General features: G+C 40.7%; 1 protein-coding gene across 2 annotated transcripts in view; it reads left to right on the top strand.

Moving 5' to 3' along the window:
- Positions 1 to 27,925, top strand: part of fam126a (family with sequence similarity 126 member A) — a 53,342-nt gene that overhangs the window by 12,077 nt on the left and 13,340 nt on the right. The window contains exons 1-4 of one of the 2 annotated variants that reach the window (XM_036567544.1): positions 14,904 to 15,163; positions 19,081 to 19,162; positions 23,227 to 23,328; positions 26,052 to 26,231. In XM_036567544.1, coding sequence (XP_036423437.1) covers positions 19,112 to 19,162; positions 23,227 to 23,328; positions 26,052 to 26,231 — 333 coding nt within the window. In that variant the 5' untranslated portion in view covers positions 14,904 to 15,163; positions 19,081 to 19,111. Of the gene's footprint in view, positions 1 to 14,903; positions 15,164 to 19,080; positions 19,163 to 23,226; positions 23,329 to 26,051; positions 26,232 to 27,925 lie in introns of those variants that run through there. The other variant, XR_005007085.1, reaches the window with a different exon arrangement.

Genomic DNA, 27,925 nt, shown 5'->3' with positions numbered 1-27,925 from the left:
AGATAGCGATACGATACATCGCCGTATCGATATTTTATCCCACCTCTGATCATGATATGATCCTTCTGCCATATCACCCACCCCTACACTGATAACAGTGCTTTCACTTGAGTGCAGGTTTATTCTACTGCATTCATCTCTGTCTCTGTATATGCGCTACAGGAAGCACCCTGAGATATCCGTGCTGGTCCGGCCAGGTGCGTTTCCTGCATACACTCTCACTTTTTGTTCATCTCATTCATTTGCCTGTATAAAGATTGTTGCCGCATTTCCTCTGCAGGCAGCCTTGTGATTCAGATTCAGACGGTGCATGAACACAGAAAGGCATTGCTGCTCGCATTCAGGTGTCCTTCCATCGCTCACGTAATAACACTCCAATCTCACATGGCATTCTTGGCATTGTTCTGTTTGTTCTTGAGTGGGTGCTTTTACATGTCTGCTTTCCACTCAGATTGGGAGGCACTGAGGTCATTCTGAGCTGAAGAAGTGACTTTTACCATTGTTTTAGTTTGATTGTGTGTCGTTGGGTCATTTCAGGCCACGGCAGGAGAAAGCATTTGAGCCTGAAACCTTATTGAATCCATGTTTATAGTACTGCTTGAGAGAGAGCGAGGAGGGAGAGGAAGAAAGAGGGGCTGAATGAGGTCATTTTGGGTTGTGGCAGCACAAAAAAGCACATTTCATCCTGTAACTTTTCCTCCTTATTTTCGTCCAATTTAAAAAGAAACCGAGCGAGAGAGGGAGGGAGGCGTATTAAAGGGGCGTGTATGTTCATGGATCACATACATCTGGCAACACAGGAAAAAGCAGCCAGGGCACATTATTCTCTCGTTCGCACCGTGTCGCTGCTCTGCAACAAAACTGACTTGTGCTCTCTGATTGGCCCCTGTGCTTCCTGACCGCCCTGCTGGACTGAGGTTGGGTGGGTGGGGCTGGAGTGTGCATGTGCAACAGGAAATAAGAAGAGGTTTTTGAGTTGAGGAGGTTAGTCCGTGGGCGTGCTGTGGCGTTCTCGCAAGTGTTCTGCCTTCTCGCGTCTCCGCTCGGCTGGACTCGGTGAGTATATTTAAACCATCAGATCTCAACCTTCAGCTGTAGGAATTCTCCTCAGCCGGTATGAAGCCGTCAGGCTGAGCGGCGTAGGAGTGGGCGAGTGTGAATGTTCCCACCCGGCGTCTGCGTGGTGGAATGAGTCACATTCTGAACTAAGCCTGGGCCGGCAACTAAAGTGCCTGAGCTTATTTGAGAGCTTTTTCTATAGGATACAGGGCATAAATGTTGACCTTGGTTCTGCTTTCTCTCCTCTACATACTTCCCCTGGAGGAAGCTCTGGCTGGAGAGGGTTTTAATTTGTGATTGAACTGCTGCCTCATGATCGTTTCCAACGACAAGCGCTGTGTTCATTCCTCCCCTGTGGGTGAAATAACCTGCTTAATGTGCTGCTTTGTCACTCATGCGGGCTTCTAGCGTGGGCTTAAGTGGAGGGAGAGAGAGAGCAAGAGGCAAGCAAGAAAAGTAGCTTTGCTTTTGGCAGAGATTAGTTTATTGAGAAATTGCTGTGGGACAGAGGTGACAGTTGTTTTTTTGGATGAAGTCGAGGTGAAGTGAGTGCAGATATGACTCGTGCTTGAGATTGCAAGTACAGGGGCCCTTTTTACCCGGAGCAGAGGGGAAAGTAAGTTAGGAGCATACATGTTTGGGCTTTTGTCTGACTTGGAATTTAGACTAAAATCCTTTTGTCTGAGTGATTGCCTTAATTATGCTTATTTTATTAAGATAAATGATTTAACACTCCATTTTCTCACTACCAGAACAATCATAATGCTGCTAAAACTTTACCGAATGTTTCGGTGGTGACTGTTTTAGTAGTTTCATTGGTGACAATTTTAGCCAATTTTGAGCATAACTCAAAAATGCTAGCCAGTACATGACCAGCAAACACAGCTTTGAACAGTTGTACACACAAAATCATAATATTTCTCATTAAAACACAAATTACTTTTTTTAATTGCTTTTAATATCGCACCACTTTATCTGAAAATATGAACATGCATCATTTAGAAGGTGAAGAATATTTAAATTATTTCGTCAAGCATGTGTTTGGTTTCAGCGCCGCTCCAAAAGTGTTTTGCAGTGTCTCGTGGCAACACTACTCGCTTATTTCTGGTACCGACGTCTCCGAAAGAAATCAGAAAGAAATCAGAGTAAGAGTTCACATGCACTGACAAATCTGATTACTGAGCTAAAAATCCAGCTCTTTTTAACAGATTTCTTAATCAGATTTCTAGACCTTACTCCGTTCTAAGAAATCAGAATATGCTGTTTACATGACCATTTCGATAATCAGGCAACTGCAGAAATCTGATTATGATCGGATTATTAAGTGCATGTAAACACACTCACTGCTTTTCAGACTTTGAGACACATTTACCTCAAAACAATGGATCTAACTGCTCAAGTGGCCATGAGGGAAAGGGATGCAGTCTGTTTTTTTTAGCTTATTACTAGATCAGTTAAATAGGTTTAAACAGATTATGACATAATCTATCCTTGTAAATGTCTAAGAATACACTGAATATGTAATCAGTTTTTTTTTTACTGTGGGACTGCAATTTGAACTAGTTCAGAGAGTGATCCATATAGACTCCTTCTTTACTAATGCAGCCCATATTCGCTTAGGAAAGCCCAGAGTATATTTGAATTTGATGCATTGCTGTTGCGGCCATTATTAGGAAGTCAAATGGACAAGTAAACATACCACTGTTTGCACTCTGAGTGCCTGCACTCGAAATGCTGCGTTTGATGAAACTCGTTAGTGTTATTGCATTAGGTTGGATTGACTTCCATTTCCAGGATGAAACATCCTCTGCAGTGCGGTGGTCTGGTCTGATCTGATGAGGTTCTTCTTGTAAACGCCTTAGTATTTTGTGGTTTCCATGCTTGGTCCACAAAAACTGGTTTTCCAATGAAATGGAAAGACACACAGATGAGCTCAGTGGAATGGGATGGCAGCCAGAAATAGAGCTGCCAGTAGATGTGCCATTTTGAAAGCAAGTTTCTTGTGTTGGCTACAATCCAAACTACCCTGGCTTTGGATAGTGTTTAAAGGGGAATTCCACAGATTTTTCCAAATTTCAGCCTTTAGGATATAAACAGTCATTCAGAGTGGTTTCACCAAGTCAGAGTTGTTCACAGTGGTGGTGATGGGAACTAGACGTCTGAAGAATGCAATTAAAATTAAGAATGAAAGAAACTGATGTTGGTAGCGTTTTCCCACTGTGTGCCAGTGATCTTATAGCATAGCTCACTGCAGCTGCCTGTGTAAAACCTGGAGCCGCATAACAGAAATGTCCTATGTTTAGTCCTAGACTTAAGACATAACAAGGTCAAGATAAGATTTTATCAACTGGCGATACACACACACACACACACACACACACACACCCACCCACACACACACAGCTGAAATGTACACACATAACCAAAATAACATAAAAAAGTAAGTTTGTTTGCTAGAGAGCTAGCGTTGTAAAAAGTCAAAACTAAAGTGCAATAAAACAAAATAATAAAATGGAAGTTAGAAACAGTTAAGAATATTGTCACCATGGCACGTGCTGTTTGACAAGATGACGCCGCTCGCCAGTTTCAGTTGCCATTTCCTAAAGGTTTAGCCACAAGCTAACATTATTCCTCCTAATAAACAGCCACACGTTTGTTTCATGTCTCTTCATTATCGATAAATGATGTGTAGACCAAACCCTACAGTGCACCATTTCACGTTAAACATCCGTTTGTATACGTCTCACCATTTGAATTATGCTGAAATTTTTTGAAAATACGTGAAATTCAATTCAATTACCGGTTAGTATTGAATAGCAACATCTCAAGTTATGCTGCTTCTCAAGAAGCCCTGCAATGTGGATGTTGTGTGTTTATTTATTTATTTTATGTTATGTTACTAATTAGACTAACAAGTAGATTATTTTGTCTCTACGACTGGCTTGAAACCAGTGCTATCCTTTCATATTGAGGCATCTTCACAAACATAATTGGCCGAATGTAGGGATGCGTATTATGATTTTATCAATACCAATATCAATACTAATATTGCTTATTGATACCGATACTTATCAGTTCTCTTATTGGTACTACTCTCCATAATTTGGCACAAGAAATAAAGACGAGACATGAAAAAATGTGAAAAGATTAAAAATAAAAATGTGTGCAAAGGCTGTGGTCATCACCCTACAGTTTAAAATATTAACTACCATAAGAAATACAAAATTAGTAACCCTGGTTGCCAGGAAAGCTCACACTAAGTTCAAACTTAGGCTACCTAGCAGTTCGTGATTTATGCTATACTAGCTACCAAATTTTAGTTCAGTAAAGAACTATCCTACCTGTCATTTTAACATGAGGCTGAAGTCAGCTTGCGGCCCACCAGCTTCTTGTTCGAATTTTCCTGTTCCACCTTAAACGGTGCAGCACTTATTATTATAACTTCAGCTTCGTAGTTTTAATTCTGGTAGCATTCTTTGATTAGATGATTAGGCTATCGAAATATCACGCCTGGAGTTTTATGTAACGAGCTACCTACAAATATGTGCTACGATAGGACATTTCGACAAGGGAGCACAGTTCATCAGAACACCGGGAGGCTTCACTGAGGATGCAGGTGCAACAGTTGCTTTGCCAAAGCAAACACGCCGCACTGCTTCAGATTTATAGCATGTTGTATTTGTGTTTCATGAGATTGTTGGTGTTACTCCTTTCACACGCAACTATCATTTTACATATATTCAGCTACATTATCATTAAAATTAGTAAAGTGAGCCCACATTTTTGCAGCATCTTACCTTTTCAGCTATGACCACAGAGCACAGAATGAATGAGAGCGCACCTCCTGCTGATCCTATCTAGTACTGATCATTTGGAAAAAATACCAATAGCAGCACCGTTTGTCCAGGAGCTTATCAATATTTCAGTACTGACCAGTCAGGAACCAATTTAGTACCGGTTCTTGATGCCCAGCCCTACTTATATGAAGCTCTCCAGATCACTTAGTGTTCCTTGGGCGGCATGTGTGCTGTGACAGGCTGTGAGAAGGTCAAACGGTGGGGCTTAATAAGGTCTCTGCTTGTCTGTTGTGTTCATTACCATCTCATCCATCCTCATTACCCAGCCTGTCATCGTCTGAGTCTGCTGAGGTGCACAGCAGGGCCTACAGACTTGCCAGGTAGGGATGAAAAGCTTTTTCCTTTAACTCTTATTTCCCTCATTTGTCCAGATGTTGCCGCCAAGCTTCTGGGATTCTTATCATACCCGAGGTTTTGCTAATCTGTTCAGCCTCCATGAAAGATATAACCCGAATATTATGTTGCTTTCACTCAATGTCTTGCAGCTGTTATGAGTTCAGCAGTGACATCCGGATTCGGTACAGTTTTGATGAATTGAATAGAGCCAGTGAGGTTGGAAACCAGGCTGGAAAGCCCTGCCTGATCACATCTCAGTGTTTATTTGATTTGCTAGATGAAAATGACTGCCTTGTATTAGAAACACAGTCTTCTTCCCCAAATGAGAGAGCTGATTCCATTAGCCATGGCTTTGTTTGCTCAGACGATATTTTGTCTCCTGGAAACAACGCAGTGTCTTGCTACTTTTTTCCTGCAAATTCGAGCATTGCAGTTTCTGTTTGAAGAGACTGTGACACTTTTATGCTCTTCCTCTGTCAGTCCAGGCATTCGGAGATACTGCTCACTTTAAGAAACGTGGAGAAAATCAAATTTACACAATACTTACTCCAGGTGTGGTCGATTAACCAAAACTTTGGGCGTCTAAATTTTGCTTCTTTAGTTTAGCACTGGAGCCATGAGGCTAACATTGCTAACGCTAGCAGTGTTGTGATAGTCACTCAAATCCTTTCTGTAAATACATCACCAAAACATCTCTAAACCTGCTCAGCCTGCAGTCAAGTCTTTTATTGAGGTCACCCAGACTTGTCAGTGTGGTTTAAAACACAGTATGATGTAATATGGACTATACAAATGGGTAAAATGGACAGCCATTTTAGACAACAGATGTGCTGATTTTTCACTCCCCTTCACGTTTATGTGTGTCATGCTGACATATGGACTTCAGATTACATTCCCAGTTTCTATTGTTTCTGTTTAGAAACAAATACCTGAAGTTAGAAAATGCAAAGTTAACAGTTACTTATAAAAACAAACAGAAACTGTGAATATATTCTGTGTGAAATCCATGCATGCAAAACAGAGTCCACCTGCTGTCTAAAGTCGCTGCTCACTGCGTTCTGCTACACGGTGAAGGTTTTTGTTTTTATAGCTCACAGTAAGCCGCAGTGTCCTAAACTACATAGAGTTTAGGAGTTTAGCATTAAGTCTGCCAAGCCTTAAAGGGTTAATTGTGGGTTGAGTGAGTTGAGAGAAGTTTTATAATAAAAAAATGCATAAACATACTCAATAAACATAAAAGATACTACAGATAGTCTACAGTATGTGTGATGATCTAGCATTCTCAACAACACAGAATAGTTGCTCATTCAAAGCAGTAAATTGCGGTTTTTTAAATTTATTTTATTATTTTTTTTTAATTATACTTTGCGCTTGCATTGTAAATTTGTTAAATAAACCCGAGGCTACAGATGGTGTTGGCCATCTAGTGGGTTCTGTTTCGCTGTTTTGCTGTGTTCTTTTGTATCGAGCGGGAGTTTGTGTTTTCAGTTGGTATCAAACCTGCAGTTCTTGGGTGGTGTACTCCCTTTGATACTTAAAATGAACAGAAATTATAAATTGCTAATCTAATGTCACTCGTACAAACCATGAAATGTTTGTTCTTAATTTTCTTACCGTTAAAATAATTTTTAAACTCTAAGGCTTTACATGGTGAGACTTTCATGCAACTTTTGTTGCTTGAAACCTACATGAAACTAAATTGCTCTTGAATTGCACAGTGTAAAGCATCCTGCAACTCAGTTGAAAATCATCTGCAACAGTTGCAACTTTGTGAAAAAGGTTAATTAAAACATGAATAATGCATCACATGATCTTGTCGAATGACATGCTTTCAAACCATTGATTTCACCAGATCAACAGACAATTAAAAAAAACAGAAGATGGTTGTTTGGGTGGTGAACAGAGGCCTTGCTGTGCTTTTAGGCCAAGATGACATAAGACATAACACAGAAATTCAAATATATAGTAAAAAATGTAGACAGATGACAGATATGTAGATGGAGAATAAGAGCTGGAAAAATTGCTTCAAATATGTAGATAGATGACATTGCGGTTGACTTTATAGTGAGGAGAATACATTGCGTCAAAGAACACAAGCTGTTAAGCTGGCTAACTGTAGAAGCGACGGAATGAGCTACATGTGACTGTGTTTGCATTGCTTCATGTAACTCTCAGGTTGTGCAGAAATTGTGTAGCAGACAGCTCATGACATGCAACTAGTTGCATTAAGTGTAAAAGCAGCCCTATATTTTGACGCTTTGCTGTAGGCCTATTTGATAATTTAATTTCTGTCCAAAATTTGTGTTCCGTTTTCAGCCAAATGTTTTCAGTGGCTGAAATATTAGTTGATCCCGGTAAATTAGATTTTTTGCCATACCGTTAAAATGGCATAATATTGCAAATCGAGACAATAAGCCTGCCGAATTACAGAAACGCAGAAGTCATGGGCCTGATTATCTCCTCACCATCTTCAAGTGTGAAAGTACACAGATTGCTGTGCGAACTAGTCACCCCATCACCCCAGCTCCTCTTACCACCTTTTTCAGGAATACAACATTGACACACAAAAGTGCATGAATGAGCTTGACTTAGTTACCTTTAGTGCAAAGCTCGGTATGCAGGCTCTCAGGCTCATGTTCCTGACAAGTCTAAAGGACTAACATTGCTGCTCATGTAATCCAGCTCATCTATCACTGATCTCCAGAGCATCTCTGTAGAGAGCGAGATCAGTCAGTGGTCATTAACGCTAGACTGCTCTAATGAGTCGACTCTCCTCAGAGCTCAGGCCTCTTCTCTCGTTTGCCCAGAGAGGCTTGGTGTAATTAGGCCTCTTTAAGCGTTTGTTCTGCCATCAGAGTCCTCTTCTCACATCTCAGCCTCTTTAATGACTGCACGTTCACATACAGCAGGGCACGACGGCCTTTTCAGAGACCTTTTATGCGAGGAAGGACTCAGATCTCATTCAGCGTTTGAATCATCAAATTCCTTCCATAACGCAATCTAAAAATACTCCTTTTCATCATGATGTGATGGACATTCAGGCCCCCTTTTCTTCTCTGGTTTAGTATGACATGGTGGGCTATTTCAGGAAGGATGTGGTTATGTAAAGACAGATAGGAGTGCCGAGTTTGCGTCCAGCGTGCTGGTTTATGCAGTGTAGTATGGAGGGTATGAGGAGCTTGGTTATGTCCTTTCAGTTTCATCTCTCTTAGGTCCTTGCTGGAAACCCTGACCTTCAAGAGAAGTTTGAATCTAAAGCTGATTATGAAACTACAGTCACATGCAAACAATTGCCTACGTTATTCTAAGGCTTTACGTCATGAAACTTTAATACTATATTTGTTGCTTGAAACCTGTGCACTTGAGTTGCATAGTATAAAATGTCCTGCGGCTCTTTGGAAGCCAAGTGTCTCAACTTAATGGAGCAATTTTGTGAAACAACCAATCAGAACGCTGATAACGCTTCACATGATTGCGCTGAGGGACAGGGGATTTCAGAGGATGCATTACAAACAGTGTTGGCTCAATGGAAAAGAAAATGAAAGAAAATGTCTTTTGGAAGTTTGAAAAGGAGTTACTCCTAACTGACTTTATGCAGGGTTGGTAGTTTTGTCAGTTAACCAAAGGATGACGAAACAAACGATTGTTTCTTGGAGCTAGCATTTCAGCTAGGCTAACTAGCCAGCTAATAGTGACGGCTGTGTAAAATCTTCTCTCTTTGCCAGTAGCCGGTGTTTCACCCACACTAGTTTAGTCCGTCTAGTTTGTTTTTCTTCGTCAAGCATATTAACAAATACTAGTGCAGTGATATGTCTCCTCCTGCTTTCTGATACGGCCGTTTAAATTACGGAAAGATGATAAAAATGCTGCTAAATATTCGTGTAGATAGATTACATATCGCAGATGAGTTTATAACATGAGAATGACAAAATAGATACAAACAATACGTTTTTTTTTTGTTTTTTTTGTTTTTTTTGGCTAACTCGTGGAGTAACTGAATATGTTGCATTGGACTTTTTGTTGAGTTGTTTATCAGATTGCATGGAAATTAAGTTGCTGGTTGCGCACAACATGCAGCTAGTTGCATGAATTTCCTCATGTAAGCCAGCCTTAGAAACAAGACAGAAGAAAGACATTCATAAAGTGCTCCACTATGTTGCACAATGGTTATACTGTAAAAAAAATACTGCTTTCAAACTTAAAGTAACCAGGTTAACTTGAAATTGCGTTCATAGAACTTGCAATATTAAGGTGACAAAAGAATCATTAATGTTTTATGTTTGTTAACTTAAGTTCAGTGAACTCAACATTTCAGGTTAACCTAGTTCTGAAAAACCTCATTTTTTTTTACACAGTCTAGTACAAGGCACAGCTATACCACATAGAGTGCCTCACAGTGAGAGCACTGGTAATGTCAGGCTCAAGGTTTTCACTCTGCTTGTGTAGATTTAATGGGAAAAAATGATCAGGTTTGGTATCAGCTCTTCAACTCTGCACAAACTCACTGCTTTTGAGAACAGATATGAGGTGAGAAAGACTAGGCAAAATGCTGAGTGGCGCACATCCAGTGTGTGGTGGTCTTAAGAGTTTTGTAAAAGAGAAGTGTGTTTTCTATCCTGTTTACTTGCACACCAGTTTTACTTTAGACTATGAAACTTTATGACGCACCTAAATTTGTCATATGAGGTTTCCGCTGCTTAAAAATATCAGTATCCCTTTTATTCTCTTCTATTTACACGTCTAATGATGTCCTTTTCTGACACAATGTTTAATATAAGGCTTGTCTCTTTCTCTCCATGAAAGTGCATCCCTTTCTCCTTTGATCACTCATGTTTGTTTTGGTGTCCTGAAGCCATTGTCATATGTGTAGCACTGTAGATAACACCACAAAATGCTGTGGAACTGACCGATATCAGCCCAGATTACTGCTTAAATGGCCCATATCGTTGAAAAAACTTTCCTCACTTTTTGAATGTGCGTAAACATTGTCAGAGTTTCAAAACATACTATTTAAGCCCCAATCCATGTGGCCCATATATGGAAACTAAGGTGCATAAACAGCCCATGTTGAATACATTGTTTTCATAATTTCACAAAAACGACACATTTACATTATATTCACCTGTTAAGTCTATAGCAGTTTCGCCCCACTGATTCAGTCTGAAGTTCAAAGGACTGTTTTAGCTGGCCTGCTGTGTGAATGAGGCTTAAAGCCAATCTGGACAGAGGTCATTTACATATACATCAGTCTTAAAGGCACAGTAACAAAAAAAGCCTGTTTTATTCTGATAGGTTGTACCCAGGTGTTTAGTTTGATCTCTGGCAGCGGATTTCACGAAAGATGGCAGATGAGACCCTTGGAAGACACAGATCGATGGGGGGGGGTTGAAATGTGTGAATGTGGTATGAAAAGTGTTGTTAAAGTTTTAAAATGTGCCCTTCGCTCCAGAGTCCATATAAGAAAACTAAAATGCAAAAACAGCCTGTTTTGAATTCGTTACAGCTGCCTGTTCAGCCTACAGCAGTTTTGAGTGGTTAAGCCCTGACTGCTTTGTAAATGAGGCACCCAATCAGCTCTGTTATATTTACATATCAGTATTAAAAAGGTGCAATAACAAAAACAGAAGGGATTAAACAAGAGGTTGGAAAGTGGTAATGTAAAATGGATCATGACTGGTGTATAAAACCACACAAAGGTCTTAAGTCGACCTCTGAGAAGAAAATAAATGGTAGAAAAAAAAAGTAGGGCATGGGTCCAACAAGACCTTAGTCGGACTATGACAGTTAGATTAGTTATATAATTAGATTAGCAGTCTTGGACTAATATCAGACCTTTTGTGTGCATGGAAATTATTAATGCAGCCCTGCTGATGTGGCTTAAGTAGTCCTAAGTAATGGTGAGCCACTAATAATTAAAGATTTTGGAGTCTTAAAAAGTTAAGACTAAAAATACATTGTGTAACGTTGTGAATGCAGCTTGTCGCAACCCCTCAGCCTGATATTAACAGATGCTAATTTCGTTTTTGCTTCTCGACTGCCTTTTCGCAAGGTCAGCAAGAAACTGTCTCTGCTAATATTTCAAATGTTTGGCAAGTGCTTACATTAATACTACACCCAGCACTGGTCTCGATGCAGTTCTAATAATAAGTGCAGTTTTTTTGCCAGCTAATGCCCACTTTCTTCAGAGACAGAGGAACTGGTTTGGGGGGGGGGTGTCTCTGAGCATGCCCAGTCAAGGCGCTCGTCGTTGGATTTATGATGACTAAGTGTATGTGTGCATGTGTGCTTCCGGTCGTGGGAGTGATTCTCACACAACCTGACAGACTGTTGGGTTTTTCTCTGTCTTTGGGCGAAGCAGCTCTCTTTCCTGCTGCACACATCTGGATATACACAAGACTCTTACACGCATGACCAAGCAACTGCGTACACACACACACACACACACACACACACGCACACAGCATCCCATCCCATTTTAAATTAATCTCACTGTTCAGCGAGATGATGGGGGATTAATGGTGGGTGTCTTCTGGAAATAGAAATCAGTGCCACACAAATCTCTCACCAGCCTGAAAGGCTTAAAGAGCTGTGTGTTGTATTGTTGATCTTGGGCTATCTAGCGCTGATCCCCAAAAACAGGTCCAGGGTCAGCATGCTTACTGCGCAGTGGAGGAATGATACCCGTCCCGAGCCCAACAGGGCCCGACCCATAATAAATATCTGGTATTGTTGTGTATTCAGGCCAATTCTTTTACGGAAAACAGGTAGGGGTGAGTGTTGTGGCAAAAAAAAAGATGCGATACTTCAAGACATTTTAATGAATTTTTTTATGCAACGTGTGACAGTTTTTAGTTTTTCTGTGGTTTATGACGAAGTAAGAATTGGACAGAATGCAATCAAAAAAAATAGTTTTTTTACCAAAAAATGCTTTGGTAAACTGAAACAAAAGTTTGTTTTAAACAGATTTAAGATTGATGCTCTTGTTCAGTGTGCTAGAAGTACTGACGATACCCACGATATACTCGGATAAGTGTGTTTTGATGTAATTTATCACAGTAATGAGAATTTGTCTGTGCCCTGATCTTGGGTTTGTGTTCTGATGAGCGCTTTATTTTTTAAATATTTCTTTCTTTCTTTATTTACTTGCTTACCTAGTAGTTTTTCATGTTCTTGCACGTTGTCTCTCTTCGTTGGCCATTTTGGTCAGTTTTGGACAGAAATTTCTTGGGCTCTGGTCCGTTTCAACCTTGAAACTTGATGTGGTTGGGGTCTGGATTGTACTGAAAATTCTTGGCCTGTTGTCAAATTCAGACTTAAAAAAAAAAAGGTCTACTACAGATCAGAGATGTAAAATCCATGTTGTATGTATCATACTGTATTGAACTGTGTTGCAGCTTATTGTATTATTTTGTTCTATCTGACCAGTATGTTAACCTGATCACATTCACATTTTACAGCCACTCATTGAAAAATGAAGTGAATCGAGACTCCGCTGTATAACGAATCTTCTAATTAATTTTGTGAATCGTTGCACCCCTGCTACAGATATGGAATATCCATATTTAATAATTTCTCCTTGTTCTTCTTGCATTAGGAAGACAAACCCTCGTCGGAGTGTGATGTGTTTACTAGAAGCAGATAATCCATTATTAGAAGCAGGAGTATGAATAGTAAATCCCTGAGCTTGTTTTGAGGATAAGACACATGCGTAAACAGAACGAGTTTCCCCCGAGCTATTTCCTCTATAACTGTATGTTCTGAAAGCATAAGGCGCTTCACATCCCCTGCGTATCCAATAATATTTGTGGGAGAATAAAGAGCATAATTCTGTTTTGTAATTATTATTGAGTTTGGACTCTATTTTTGTGTGATGCTCAGTTCCATTATGAACTAACACTCCATTGCTGGTTCTGAACTGAAACAAGTACTACTAATTATTAGTACTGAACTAATTATTTCTTGAACTGATTATTGATTAATGATGAGCCTACTAATCCAGTGGTTCTCAGGTAGGTCCTGAGGCCCCACCCCCGAGACAATCCACGTTTTTGCTGTGTGCCTGTGCATTGTGCTGTGGGTTGGAAAAAATATGCAGTGTCCAAGGCAGGGGTGTTAAACTCGACCACTGAAAGGACCATATTAAAAAATCTCAAATCTATGGGCCAAAAAATGCCTGTTTTTATTGGATTTTTAATTAATGTTGCGCTGTAACCCGAAATGGCCACTGTTTATTCAAAATACGCAAAAACTTCAACAGTAAAATACAGGCACTTGTGGTAGACCTTGAAATATTACATCAATACTTGAAACATTAAATGAATGCTTGAAATTTAAATGTGCACAGGAGCTCAGTGTTTTAAACCTGCCTTTCTGCTTAGACACCTGGCATTTTTTCATTGCTGCAAGTTCATTAATACTTGGACTTAGTTTCCGAGCTGCTGAGCTAATGTTAGGTGTAAGTGCAGGTATTGAGTTTGGTGATATGACTGGTGTAGAACTGAGGTGTAAACGCTGTACCATAGACTGCTGTTGGGGTAGGAGAGTCAGAGCGCACATTACGTTGCAGTGCATGCTGGGGACTGAAGTGCAGGACATCGTGAAACAGGCTAATATTACTAGAACATACTTTTGCGGGCCAGATAGGATTGTGTCGCAGGCCTGATTGTGCCCGCGGGCCATGTGTTTGACACATGGGGTCAAGGCTGACCCTGAGGACCTGTTTGAGAACCACTGTACTAATCCAACGTTATACTTTGTTTGGTTTCCTCTCACTCATCACGCTGCTGCCATCTTGGTCATAGCAGCTATGACACCCACTGCATTTCTAGTAGTGTACTGCAATCTGTTGGAGTGACTCAGGCTATCATGAACGTTATAGAGCATTATGGAGTGTATTTGTTTTCAGAACAGAAGTAATCAATGCATTGACTTTTCCATAATGAATGCTGTCGACAGCTAATTGACATGGTCGGCTAATTGTTGAAGCGCTGTTGCAAAGAGGAGTGCCACACAAACACTGTTTAAACCTAACGTGAGAGAGCCTGAGAGGACAAAGACCCGAGTCTGTGGTTTGGTAAACAACCCCAGCTTCTCATTTAACCCAGCGCTAAGTGTGCTAATCCAGGAGGCGGAGCGCGGCCGCAGTCCACGCCCAGCTAGGTTAATCAATACGTCCTGAATGAGTGAGGTCGTTTTTCAGACTTAGTCTTTCTTTCTTTCTTTTTCTTTCTCTCTCTCTTCCTTGTGTCTGTCTCTCTCTCTGCCCCCCCCCTCTCTCTCTCTCTCTCTCTCTTTCTTCCTTGTGTCTGTCTCTCTCTCTCTCTGTCCCTCTCTTCATTCTCTTTATCTGTCTCCTTGTCGCCTTGTGTGTGTGTGTCTGTCTGTCTGTCTCTCTCTCTCTCTCTCTCTCTCTCTCTCTCTCTCTCTCTCTCTCTCTCTCTCTCTTGCTCTCTCCCTCTCATTTCATTTCTTTCTTTCTCTATCACTCGCTTGCTCTCCTCTCTCTTTTCTCACTTACTTGTGCTCTCGCTCTCTCCCTCTCTCCCTCTCATTTCATTTCTCTCTTTCTCTCTCTATCACTCGCTTGCTCTCCTCTCTCTTTTCTCACTTACTTGTGCTCTCACTCTCTCTCGCCCTCTCTCTCTCTCTCTCTCTCTCTCTCTCTCTCTCTCTCTCTCTCTCTCTCTCTCGCTGTAGTTACTCTTTCTAGTCGAATAGACTCTTATGTAACGATATTGACCCGGGGGGACGAGCCGCTGAGAGCAGCTCTCTGCCGGGGCTGCCGTGTAGCACTGAGCATTGAGGAGGGAGGAGAGAAAGAGGAAAGAAGCTGTGAGCAGTGAGGCTGCAGGGAAGAGGAGAGGAGAGATGGATGGAGGATGGATGGACAGACGAAGTGACAGAGGCAGAGGGTACTGCTGTGAGACTGATTGAATGACTGTGGTGTTGTGATGTGAGTGATTCGGCTGTGAGTAGAGCTTACAGAGGCTTTTGGGTAAAGACTACACATCAGAAGTACAGTAATAGCATATCTGAATATTGTCTGTTCGCATTTAAAAGGTAAGTGTAATTTTTAGGTAATGTAGTCGGTTCTGGGGTATTCGAGCATGCGTTGTGATCGGCTTTGTGTGTGAATAAATGCAGTGCAGCCAGCTTGGCTACATCCACAGCGTAACATCATGTGCGCTGCACCCACAACTTTCAGTATCGCCCCCGCCTCTCGCATTAAAGGATAGTCCCACCGATTTTTGGACATTTCTGCAAAACTCAATTATTGACATGTTAACAAATTCTTTGAGTGGTTTGATGTGATCTGTGGTGGTGACAGGATCCCAACATCTAAAGCAGTGTTCGGCAACGTGCAGCTCTTTTAGTACCCAGTTGCAGCAAAATCAGATTTTTAGGTAAAAATAAAATAATCCTCCTTTGCAGTAAAATAAAGCTCTGCTGATCGTTCAACACAGTTTTAACACTAAATATTCTTAAACGCTGGAGTTAATGTAGAACTGCTAATTCACCCTTAAACCCTGAAAGTTGGTGTGCAGACTGCTGGTCACCATAGCAACACAATCTCGCCTAGCTAGTAGCTAATGAAAGGCAAAGAGAAAGATTTAAGACGAACATCAATAATTTAGAATTTAATGGACTTTTTTGCATTTATAATAACTCCAGCTGGTTTCCTGATACATTTAATCTCCAACCAGAAACTGTCAAACACTAAAAACTCACAAAGCTGAAGTTTCTCATTCGCCAGCTTCTTGTTCGAATTTTCCCGTTCCACCTTAAAGGGTGCTGAAGGTACATTTTGGCGCCTCAAGCACCATTTAAGGTGGAACAGGAAAATTCGAACAAGAAGCTGGAGAATGAGAAGCAACTTCAGCCTCATGAAAAATCAAACATTGAGAGACATTTTACAAGAAACTGTTCTACTTTTGAGGAAAAGTTTTCTGCTGGAGATGCGAGAAAAGTGGCTATAGCTGAGCTAAAGCTTAAAGCAGAGCAAAGTGAGTCTGTGTTTTCATTTATATTATATTTTTTTTGCCTATACTAGCGCATTAGCACATATTAAGACACATTTTCAGCCAAGATTGTAAAATGTTACTCAAATAAAATGTGCAAGAGCCACTCTCAGGGGGGTTTGATTTTTTGTTGAAAGGACAAAATGGCTCTTCTTAACATTTGGGTTGCTGACCCCTGGTCTAAAGAGTTTAATGCCAAAGTTATTACATGAAATGATTGTGAGTACACTGTCTGGTGGCTGATATGTTATTTTACAATAGTTCTGCAACCCCTGGTCCCTGTAAAAAATCAGTCCGTGAGTTTATCAATAATAAACTGTTTTGCTTAATGACTGTATTGAGCTCTTAACACATGAATCATGCAGACATTTTGAAAAATCAGTGGAATTTAGAAGGTCAATTACTGTTTAAGACACTGCAAAAAAAAAATTATACAGTATATATCAATGGGCAGTTGCTTCAGGACTTGAAAGGTGGCCTTAAGAAGTGGAGGTGTACGATACAGTTCCACAGAGAGATGTGTGTGCGATCAAACCTAGAATAGATGGATGAAATGAGAGAGAGAAACATAGCCGCGCTGGGGTTGGGGTTTGTGCTGGGGGGGTGGCTTTATTTCAACATCCTGTGGTGTTGTGATTTGGTGAGTCTGGGCAGTCAGAGCGTCTGAGACACAGGCTGTAGTCTCCTCCTGAAAGATGAGCAGCCTAATGTCTTTACTCACAGCAGCTTTGATTTACAGCATGTTTACCTTCATCAGGGGAGATCGCTCAGATCACTTGTGTAGCTATTTGTCGGCGGTGTAATCCAGTATTGTATGCCTGCGTTAGCTGAGTGATGTACTCCCACGCTCCGTTACTCCTGCAGGCTCGGATGCGGCAGGTAAACTGCTGTCATTATCGCTCGATTTAATTTAGAGCTCCCTGGAGAGGAAGTGCCGGCTGGAGAGTGAGTGCTTCTAGCGCTGCTAGCGTTAATCTGATTTTTACCTACCGCACGCCACAGTCTGAGAGCTCGTGTGTCTGTTTTAAATGGAGTTGAAAGCAGTTGTGCAGTGATAAAGTGCTCTTTAATGCTGTTGCTCAGGTATAAATTATTATTTATTTATTTATTTATTTAACACCCACACACTTTTGCATTCATTTATTTATGATGTTTGTCTGTTATTCGGCTTCCTTGCTTATTTATTTATTAATTCATTCATTTAAAAGTAGCAGCGCATTGGAAAGAAAATCTTTAATCTTTGGCCAAAACTGAAATTCAAAACAAACTGGGCAGAAAACCAAAAATACTGTCAATAAATAAACCATTATTACAGAAGGCTAAATATGTGTGACGAAATCCAACATTGTAGACAAAAGAGAACAGTTGATTATCCAAGGCAACGAATTCCATCTTAGGCTTCGTTCACACAGCAGGTAAAAGTGGCCTAAATCTGATTTTTCTCACCAAATCCGATGGCTGTTCACAACATCTTTTAAATGTGACCAAAATGCGACCTCAGTCTGAACAGATCAGCTCCTAAACTGACCCACGTGCACAGAAGAACAGTACTTCACGCTGCTTCACGTGGCTCATCCAGAGGTAAACGATCACAACTGCCAACGAACCCCAGTCACTCCTGCAGCTTTCAGTTTCATCTTCGCCAGCATCACAGGAGCCATTGTGAAGCTTCATTGACTGACAGCTGGGCTCATCACCCAGAATGCTTTCGAGCTTGCCGTAAAAAGGGGGTGGTCATTTCTTCGATTCGTATCCTCTAATTCTTTAAACTTTGCTTTCAGACTTTTAAGTGTTCTTTGACGCTGCAGCCTCGTTCTCCTACGGCTCTCCTACGGGGTTTTGGATGAGTCTCTTCTAATCCTTCAGTACACAAAGATTTACCTCAAATGTTTATGAGGTCTTAGCAGCGCGAAATTATGATGAATGTCGAGTTGGATTGACGTAAAAGTCTCATGAATTCCGATCTGGCTGTTCAGACTAAGTTGCGTTGCTCCATATCGGATATGTATCGGATTTTAGTACCACATATGAAAGTGTCCCAAATCGGAATTGAAAATGTCAGATTCAGATGTTTTTGTTTTTTTTTTTTTTGCTGTTCACACTGCCACACAGATAACACATCTGCTGTGTGACCAAAGCCTCAGTTGTTCTTTGCACTTTGGTGCTGTTGTTTGGGATTGTTTTGCGTTAATTTTAAGACTGAGTGTGCAGATGGCGTTAGTGCGCCAGCAGAAACTTTGCTTTCTGCTGTGTTCTGCATATCGAGCTTGTTGCCATGTTTTCAGGTGGCATCCACCCTGTACTGGGGAGGTTTTTGGGTGTTACCACCTCCTAAATACTTGGCATGAACAGAGATTATGAATTGTTTCTCTGTTGTCTCTGGTAGAAACTGTGAAAGTCACACAGGGCCAATAGGGACAGTTGACCTGCTGCTTCTCAAACATCTTTATCCATGGGGTCAATTTGAACCCAGCGATTTAAACCTCCAGAAAATGATTATCATCAAAATTTCTACCCAAGTTTGTGTCAAGTGCTTAATTTCTTTGGAAAAAAAAGATAATAAAGTTAAAATAATCTGTGAGCTCTTAGATATTGTCACTTAGTTTTTGGCCTATTTAATCTTTCGGCGGAAACCAAAAAGTGCCATTTTTGACCAGTTTCCGCCAAACACCTTTCTTCCTGTTGCTGTGGTAGCAGTCTGAACACAGCTCAAACCTCTCCGCTTGAGATTTTTAACATTGTCACGTTGACTTTTAATTCCCCTGTTATCAGTGGCAGTGAGTGAACAGACTGTTTCTCCTCTTTTACAGATTGATATCTCTTCGTACCAGATGAGGAACGATGCTGGCAATGGATCAAGGTGTAGTGGAGGAATGGCTGTCTGAGTTTAAGGTCAGTGATTCATTTTTCCTTGCCTCCTTCTTTCTTTCCATGTTGTCTTTCTTTCTCCTCACGTTCTGTTTGTCGAGTGGGGACAGATGGGTGTAGAGACGGCTCTGCATCGAGCATATCAATCAGTCTCCTACAGCAGCCGCACTGACGATATATTAAACGCGCTTTACTCAGCCCACACCTCGTTTTCTCTCTCTCTCTCTCTCGCGCACTTTCTCTCTTTTTCATCTCTCCCTGTCTATCTTCTGTCTCTCTTCACATCTTTTATCTCTGGCTCTGTCTTTCCCTTCATGTCTGTCTCTCTCTCTCTTTCTGTCTGTCTCTCTCTCTCTCTCTCTCTCTCTCATATTTTCTCTCTTGCCTTGTTGCTTTCCCTCTTTTTTTCATCTCTTTCTGCCTTCCTCTTTCCATTAGTCTTTCCTTCCTTTCCTCTCACTCCATCATTTATACACACACACACACACACACCTCCTCAAGTGGTTTTGCCTGCTGAAGTGTTTGGCAGAAGGCCTCTCTCTCCATTGTCACGTAGGCTGAGGTGGAAGCCCTGCTGGAAGGTGGGAGGATGTCTGAGGAGAAGAGAAGGGGGAGGGAGTTGGACACCTTACTGAAATTGCATCCTCTTGAAACCCCCTTCAGCTCTGCTCAGTGCTGGGTTATATATGTTGTCTGTACCGGTGTAGCAAAAATAGTTAATGCTGTCAAAAGTTGATGCATTAAGCTTTAACTTGCATGTGCAGTAGTTGGCACATACACAGTTCACATATGACTGAACCTACATACGCTCGTGTGTGTGTGTGTGTGTATGTGTGTGTATGTGTGTGTGTCAGGGCAGTTGAACATGCTCTGTGGCTGGAGATTAACACTGAGATGGTATTGTTTTAAGGGAATACAAGAGTTTATCCACCTGACAGAACAGAAAAATACCACTCTAACTTCTTTAGGTACTGTTTACATTCTGAATGATGACTGCTGAGAATCATTTTTAGACTGAGAGTTGTTGTAACTTTGTCAGTCATTTTTTTGTATTTTTTTTGTTTTATTAAGCAAATTGCCTCAGTCGTGAGGAACTCTTTTAGACACTGTGAGTTAAATCACAACCCGTTAGTTTGACTTTATATGAGAGGCAGTCGTCGTCTTCTACACGAGGTAAATTATTTTCTGAGGATGTGGAAACTTGTGTAACATTTAGAACGGAGAAATATCTGTTCCAACTTTAGCTATAATAGCGTTGCCACACACCTTCAGACTTTTTAGTCAGGTGGCGCGTTAAGGCACTTGTTTCGTAGTAACATGAGCAAAGTAAAGTAATATGAAGCCCTGTCATTGGCCGTCTGAGCTACTACACACCCCTACTGAACACTGACTTAAGTTGAATAAAGGCTGCTAGGCTAAATGCTGAGATGTAACTATCGATCTTTGGAATAAAAGTTTGTATGAGGTCACATTTTTTCAGCGTCAACTTTCACATTTACAGTTTTACATGGTGAGAAGTTGACTCTGAGAATCTCTCATCAACTTTTGACTGAGTCAACTATCTTCGTTACACCGGTATGTCTGTGCTGATGTCCCATGATACTGATTTTTAGTTTTAACTCTATTGATTAAAAAACCTGTCATTTACTGGGCACCTCAGGTTATTTTAAACTAATGGTTGAAGTTATATATAGAATTAAATAACCTGCCTTCTGGAAATCTGGGTTCTGTCTGGTAAGCATTTATAACACTGTATAAGGCCCCCTTTGTTTTGTTATGTTATACTTTATTGATCCTACAAGGCAAATTTGTCTTTTTGCTGCCTAATGTTGCCCAGTCTGTGAACAGCTGATGGCAGTTGGGGTTAAGTGTCTTGCCGAAGGGCACAGCCAGGAACACCTAGTCAGTCCTGAGATTTGAAGCCACAACCTTCTGATTGCTCACTCACCTCTCTGACCCTTAGGCTACCAGCTAAAAAATGTAATTTTATGAAAAGATAAGTCCAATCACAAAAAATGCTGCATTACATGGCTAAAGGTGTGGCTGTGTAGTGTAGTGAGTCTATTTTGGCCACACTCACTGAATACAGATCCATCAAATCAATCATACAGCTGTGCAATCTCCATAAGCAAACATGGACAAACAGTTACTGTTATTGTGAAGTGGAAATGTCTAGAAGCAATGACAGCTCAGCTGCAAAGCTGTAGGCCACACAAGCTTAAACAGCAGCACTGCCAAGTGCAGAGTAGACGTCCATCCATGGATGCAGCACTCTGAGTTCCAAACATTTGGAAGAAATATGTGCTTGCAAATTCGAGGCAGTAGTTTGGGGAGGGCCATTTATCTCACTTCAGCATGATGACGTCACCGTGCACACAGCAAGGGCCGTAAAGTAATAATTTGCATTATTTGGTGTGGAAGAACTTGACTGGCCTGCGCAGAGGCGAGACCTCAACCCCATCCAGCACCTTTAGGATGAATCAGAATGGCAGTTGTGAGCCACACCTCATCTCTCAACATCAGTGCCCAGTCTTACTAATGCTCACATGGCTCAATGGATGGGAATCCAAAATGTAGTGTACAGTAGAGCTGGAAATATTTGCCCGAATCTTATATCATCTCTCAAATGTGTGCCTGGCTTAATTCCACATTAACATATTTAACAGATTTTACCCCATTTCTCCCAGCTATAGTTTTCCTCCTTACTCTGTTCTACGCTACTTTCACTACCTTAAATCGCTCGTGAGCAAACAGTACATGAACAGTGAAAAGCGCTTTTAAGTACAGCAAACTGAATGTTTGATTTGTTCGGCACAAAATATTTTTAAGCTACATGTTCAGTGTGTTTTCTGTGCAGATAGAGTTTTAGTGTTAAACAGGTGAAGCTAACATCTCGCTATATCAGCACAGCGTGAGAACAGTGCAGTACGGAAAATTTATCCAGACTCAAAAGCATTTGAGGTGCTGTTCAAAAGCTTTAATTGATGAATAAATTCATTAAATCAGAATTTAATCTGAATTTTGTGACTACGTACTTTTGGCTACTTAGGCCCAATCCCATTTCACCCCTTGCCCCTACCACTTAGCCTTTACCCCTCTGTTCTGCCTGTTTACTCCTAGGGGTAGGGTGTCCAGATTTTTGTTGAGATAGAGGGGTGGGGTGAAGTGTTAGGGCTACATGTCCATTTCAGAGGTACACTCCAAACAGAGTGCTATGAGGAAAAAAGCAAAACCAGCAAGATGGCTGCATGCGAGACCAAAGAAACGTAGAATTTTTTTTTATTATCTTAGAAAGATATAAAATATAAAAACGTTGTATTATCTTAGTTTGATGTCATTTCTATGTATTATGGTTCTTTTCTTTATACCAAGCATAAAAATTGCTAGTAGTATGCTGATGTCTCGGTAGCTAGCTAGCTAGCTAAATCTCCCATTCCACCTTAAATAAGGGGGAACGGGACAATTTGAATGTGAAGCTGTCAAATAGCTGGCTTCATATCACTGAAGAATTATGGGCAGGTGATAATGAATAATTGCTTTGAAGGCATGTGATTCCTTAAATGTAACTAAAGCCCAGCAGTGAGGAGCTGAGCTTTACCCTCCTCTGCTGTCACTGCAGACTGGTAGGGTCGCCTACAGAGCAGCGCTAGTAGCTGTTAATGAAGTAATGTTCTTTTTTTATTTGAGGGTCCCATTTCATGGGGGGAAGATTTCAACCACTACACCTCGTAACTCAGTTCTGAGGGGCAAGGAGACACTCAGAAATAAGGAGTAGGGGTAAAAATAAGAAGTGGGATTGGGCCTTAGTGTGTTTGTAAGATCTCTTTTTGGCATAGAATGAAAGCAGTCAGGAAGTATGGGTATCTTCTCATATCACGATGTATTTGGAATATATTGTCACGTTGAATTTTATCAGTGCCGTCCAGCACTAACTCTGTTCACGGAAGCCCCGAACAGGCTGTCTGTCAGACTTGCATGTATAAGTCTGGTCCCTCAGTGCGGTCACTTTCTCCTAGCTGCCAGACTGTTATTGCAGCATGTGTAAATGTTATGCTGTCTGTGACCTTTAACCATGGTGTGTGTTGCAGACACTTCCAGAGACGGCCATCTCCAGCTACGCTTCGTCTCTGAAGGAAAAGGGCTCGCTGGTTCCTGCACTTTACAAAGTTATCCGGGAGAATTACAGTGATGTAAGGCTTGACCTTCATCTTTCACTTTTTTTTGCCTCAGGGTTTTCTCTCTGTCTCTCACCTCTGTCAGCATCCTTTAGTGTTTGGCTTGCTTAAAGGGGTCATATGATGTTTGATCAAAGGGTGAATGATATGTAACTTCATGATACTTTAAGCATTTTCACGGTACATTGTATACCACAATTATACATATGTAACACAATATCTCTTTGTTTTCTGCTCAAAGCCTCACTGTTTCATTTTTAAAATTGGCTTATGATCAGATCTGATCGGCACTTGAGTTACTTTAATATTAATGAGTATCGAAAAATTCTGTCTTTAAATATTGAATTTCGTACCCAAGTTATTGGTCTTAGCATCTGTGAGCCAATAGGCAAATGTGTTATAAGCGTCAGCACTCAGTTTAGTCTGTGGTCCGTTTTGGTCAGTAATTGTTCCCACTTTCAGCACCTCATACTCATTTATGGTTTAAGCCACATCCTCCTTTCTTATCAAAGAAGGTATCCAAAAGTATCATTTAGGTGTTGGTACTGATATTTAGGATGGTGGTATTGGAGCCATACCGAAAAATATGTATCGATACCCAGTCGCAAATAAAAAAAAAATGCTGAAAATGTAAATGGTCTGGCCAGAAAAACACATTGTGGCATAATTTATCACAGTAACAGTATTGTATTGCCCCAGTTTAATGTACTGTATAAAGTTTAAAAATGCCCTGTTCAGTCCTCAGTCCATGCAATTATGGTTGTGATGTCACAGCCATGAACAGGTTCACATAAAACATAAAGAATACAGCCCCTTTAAAAATGTCTGTGTCACTCACTTTTAGTTTTGTGTGGACAGAGAATGAGAGAGTAAAGGGGGTTGGGTAGATATTTGTGTATATATCTGTGTGTGTGTGTGTGTGTGTGTGTGTGTGTGTGTGTGTGTGTGTGTCAGTCAAGTAGTCTGCTCTTTCCAGACTGGCGTCAGCTGTGGTTCTCAGGGCAAAACTCTGTTTTTATCTATGCTTGATCTGGTGGCCTGTTCCCAGATCCTGAGCCACTGAGAGAGTCTTAAACACACTGTCTCACCAGCGCACCATCTGCAGAGCCACACACATACACAGGCATGCATACACAAGCATGGCCATATCAAAGGGCCATATCATAGAAACCTGAATTTCTTAAAATTGTTTTCTTTTTTTTATGCACGAGTTTGATGTAATATGTGAACATGGTTAGTTTCAAGACGTGCCTTTCGCTCCTCAGTTTATACAGTCCATACATGGAACACTACACTGCAAAAACAGTCTGTTTTGAATTGCCTGTGTCTGTGAAATCACGGAAATAGACACCTTTGCATGCATCCGCCTATTCAGCCTACAGAAATTTAGACCCGCTCATTTACGCTGAAGCATGTTTCAGTACGGATAGCTTTTTGCATGAGGCAAAATACAAGACAGCCAATCAGAACAGAGGTCATTTACATATATAAATTACATATTACACGTATCAGTCTGAAAGGCACAGTAACAAACTGCCTGTTTAATTGAAAGGGATAAAAATAGGCTGGAAAATGGTCATGTAAAAATTAATCATGACTCTTTTTGGTAAAACAAAAAAATGTAAGATATGTATACCTTTTTAAGGACCACTCAATAAAGGCAGAAAAGTTGGCAGCTGTGTAAGTCTTTAATAATAGTATTCTACAGTTGGGCTGCACAATATATCATTGCTTAATCATTACCTAGATATTGGCCTTTGCTGTACTGAGAATGTGGCCATATGTGGTTAGGACAAAGTCCTAACTAATGGGTGAGCTGCTTGGCTTTATCTACGTAGATACCTCAGGGGAAAAATCTTGATTAGGTCATTTTTCCATTGGACGTTTCAAGATCTTAACCCTTTTGTTTCCAACCAATTCCTACAATACTTGTAGAGTTTAAACAGAGTTTAAATGCAACAGCAATTATGGTACTATTAAACAGAAATGAACTAAAAATGACACGTAATTTCTCAGAAATGATTAGGGTATTTTACTGTGTGCTGTCATCTTGACCAATCACAGTTCCAGGTGAGTGTTTCCGCATGTCTTTTCAAGAGCTTGTTCACATAATCCAATAAAAGTAATACAGTTGATCCAAACAGTGCTCAGCACAGTGCCAGTCTTTAGCGCTCATCGATTAACCAGTTCATTTTAAAATACTGCAAAGTGTATCACGGTACCAGTATTATACTATATTGCACAGCCCTGTGAAATTAATTGGTAATTAAGCGCTTTAGTTAATTGATGTAGGACAGATGAGGACATATGCGAGGTTGACTTTGCTAAATTTGGCTGAATGCAGAATGCTTTTCTCATTACAGTTAGCAGCTGTCTGGCCCTCAGGAGCTGAGGAGTGCCAGACGGTTCTCTGGTGTTGCGATATTAAGGGTGGCCCACAATGAGCCATATGCGACCCATCACGACACACTGCGCATTGTGGGTGATTGTGGGAAACTGTAGCATTGAGTGACCCCAGCACTATTTTGTGTGGGCTGCTAGCCATTTGAATAGAGAGTGAAGACAAATTACCAGACTCCTGACTTTTTATGTGGAGAAAGGTTACTGATTTGAACAGCCTGTTACGTTTATATGGGCTTACGTAAGTTTATATTATGTGGACTTGTATGTACAGCCTTAGTCATGCTTTCATTTTCAATTTCTCTTTCTTCCTCTGTTTCTGTCTCTCACGCTCTCAGCTCCTCGAGCCGGTATGTCACCAGCTCTTTGAGTTCTACCGCAGCGGGGAACCTCGTCTCCAGCGCTTTACACTGCAGTTCCTGCCAGAGCTGGTGTGGAGTTACCTGTCGGTCAGCGCTGGCCGGGACCCCCACTGCAGCGGCTGCATCGAGGCCCTCCTGCTCGGCATCTACAACCTGGTCAGTGGGATTTTCACTCGGTTCTTCTGCTTTCCTTGTTAAGGCAGCCGTGTTCTTTTAAACTGAAAGAAAGCAAAGAAAGTAAGCGGAAAGAGAACCAGTGGTATTATTTGAGTTCTTATTGTGCATCATGCTCCCAAACAGAGCTCCTAAACACTGCATCTGTCGTCCATCTTGCGTTTTTTAACTTCTCACTGTCTGCTTTCACTGATGTGAACTTTTTGGGCATTTGTGCCAGATTAATCCTAAGCCTATTTCTACCCTGTAGAACTAAATTTTTCTCTTTAATGCTAATCCAGGTGGATTTGGTCCCTGTTTATACGTTTTCCAAATGTTTATATATTGGCATCAGCAGATACGTGCATAAAAGCTATCAGGCTTCGACATCGACACCCAATTCTTATAAAAGTTAGAATTCTCAAAAAACAGAAGTGGCGCACTTAAAAGAAAACTTTCAAAAATAGTGCCGTAATTTTTGTTTTATAATTTACATATGGCACTTCAACAGCTGGTCAGAATTAAAGGCTTGAAGATCCACAGTGTGAACAGAAAAGAGAATTGTGACATAATTTATAATGATAAACGTCTGTTCACCGTTAGCGCTGAAACTTTTTTTCTTTTTATTAGCTTTATTTTTTTAAGTCTTTTTATTAAATGCATGAATCATAAAAACTTCAGGACAATTAAGAAAATACTAATTTATTGTTGATAAAGCTTTTAATAGCGCAAAACTGACCTAAAATACATACAGTTTACATTAAATAAAATAAAATAAGCTACTAAAATTATTACTATGTGTTTTGCTACAGAATGTGCTGCAAAATCCAGTGTCCAGTGTTGATCTTCTGCTGCAGAAAAAGTTTGAACAAGAGTGAACAGGACTAAATGTTTCATTTTTCATCACAGTTTCTTGATTTAATTGTTATTCAAATGATTTGTTAATTTGTTGGAATTTGACACATAATTGTGGTCCTACTGAATCTTTTTCTTTTGGCCAAATTTTTTGTGCCACTTTTGATGTTTTTATGGCCGAAATGTTTCCATGGCCAAATTTTGGTGCATCCCTTATTTATTACAAAAGTTCACCCATATTTGTTTATTAAATTTATAACATCTATATTTATAAAGTCAGGTAACTGTACTGAAGGGGCAGATTTCAGGTTTGTTCGTTTCCTCACTGTGTGTGTGTGAAGCCGTGCTTTATGGCTCTGGTCATAACTGCTTCAAAAAACGTTCTGAGCCCCCAGAAAAAGAGCTCTTTTTGCACTTTCGTACTTTGTACTTTTCACTGGGATGTTTTAGTCAGTAAAGCTTTTCCACCACTTTAAGTATGCTTAAATGCTAGTCGGCTTTCTCCTTGACCCACCGTGAGCTTTTGCCTTAGCAGCTCCTGTAGCATCTGCGTATAGCCTGAAGCAGAACACGAATGTGTAATACATAGAAAAAAGATTTGAGGTAAGTGTAGCTGATTGATGGGTTAAATTGTGTATTGTTTTGTGAGCCAGGCTCAGTTAGAGGAGCAGGAAGCCCAGAAGGGGTGTCTCTGTCTGGGGTCTTTTATGCTCCTCTGCCTTCTCATCTCCCCAGCACCCTGAATAACAGAGTAGGTCATCTGCCAATCAAATGCCATTCGTGGTGTCAGGGGGCGTTAATCATCCTGACATTATCGGCTCTGCAATCGGCTGCATGCCCCA

Source organism: Colossoma macropomum, unplaced genomic scaffold (genome assembly GCF_904425465.1).
Source record: "Colossoma macropomum unplaced genomic scaffold, Colossoma_macropomum, whole genome shotgun sequence".
In the NCBI taxonomy this organism is placed as follows: Eukaryota; Metazoa; Chordata; class Actinopteri; order Characiformes; family Serrasalmidae; genus Colossoma; species Colossoma macropomum.
This window is presented reverse-complemented; position numbering and strand designations above follow the sequence as displayed.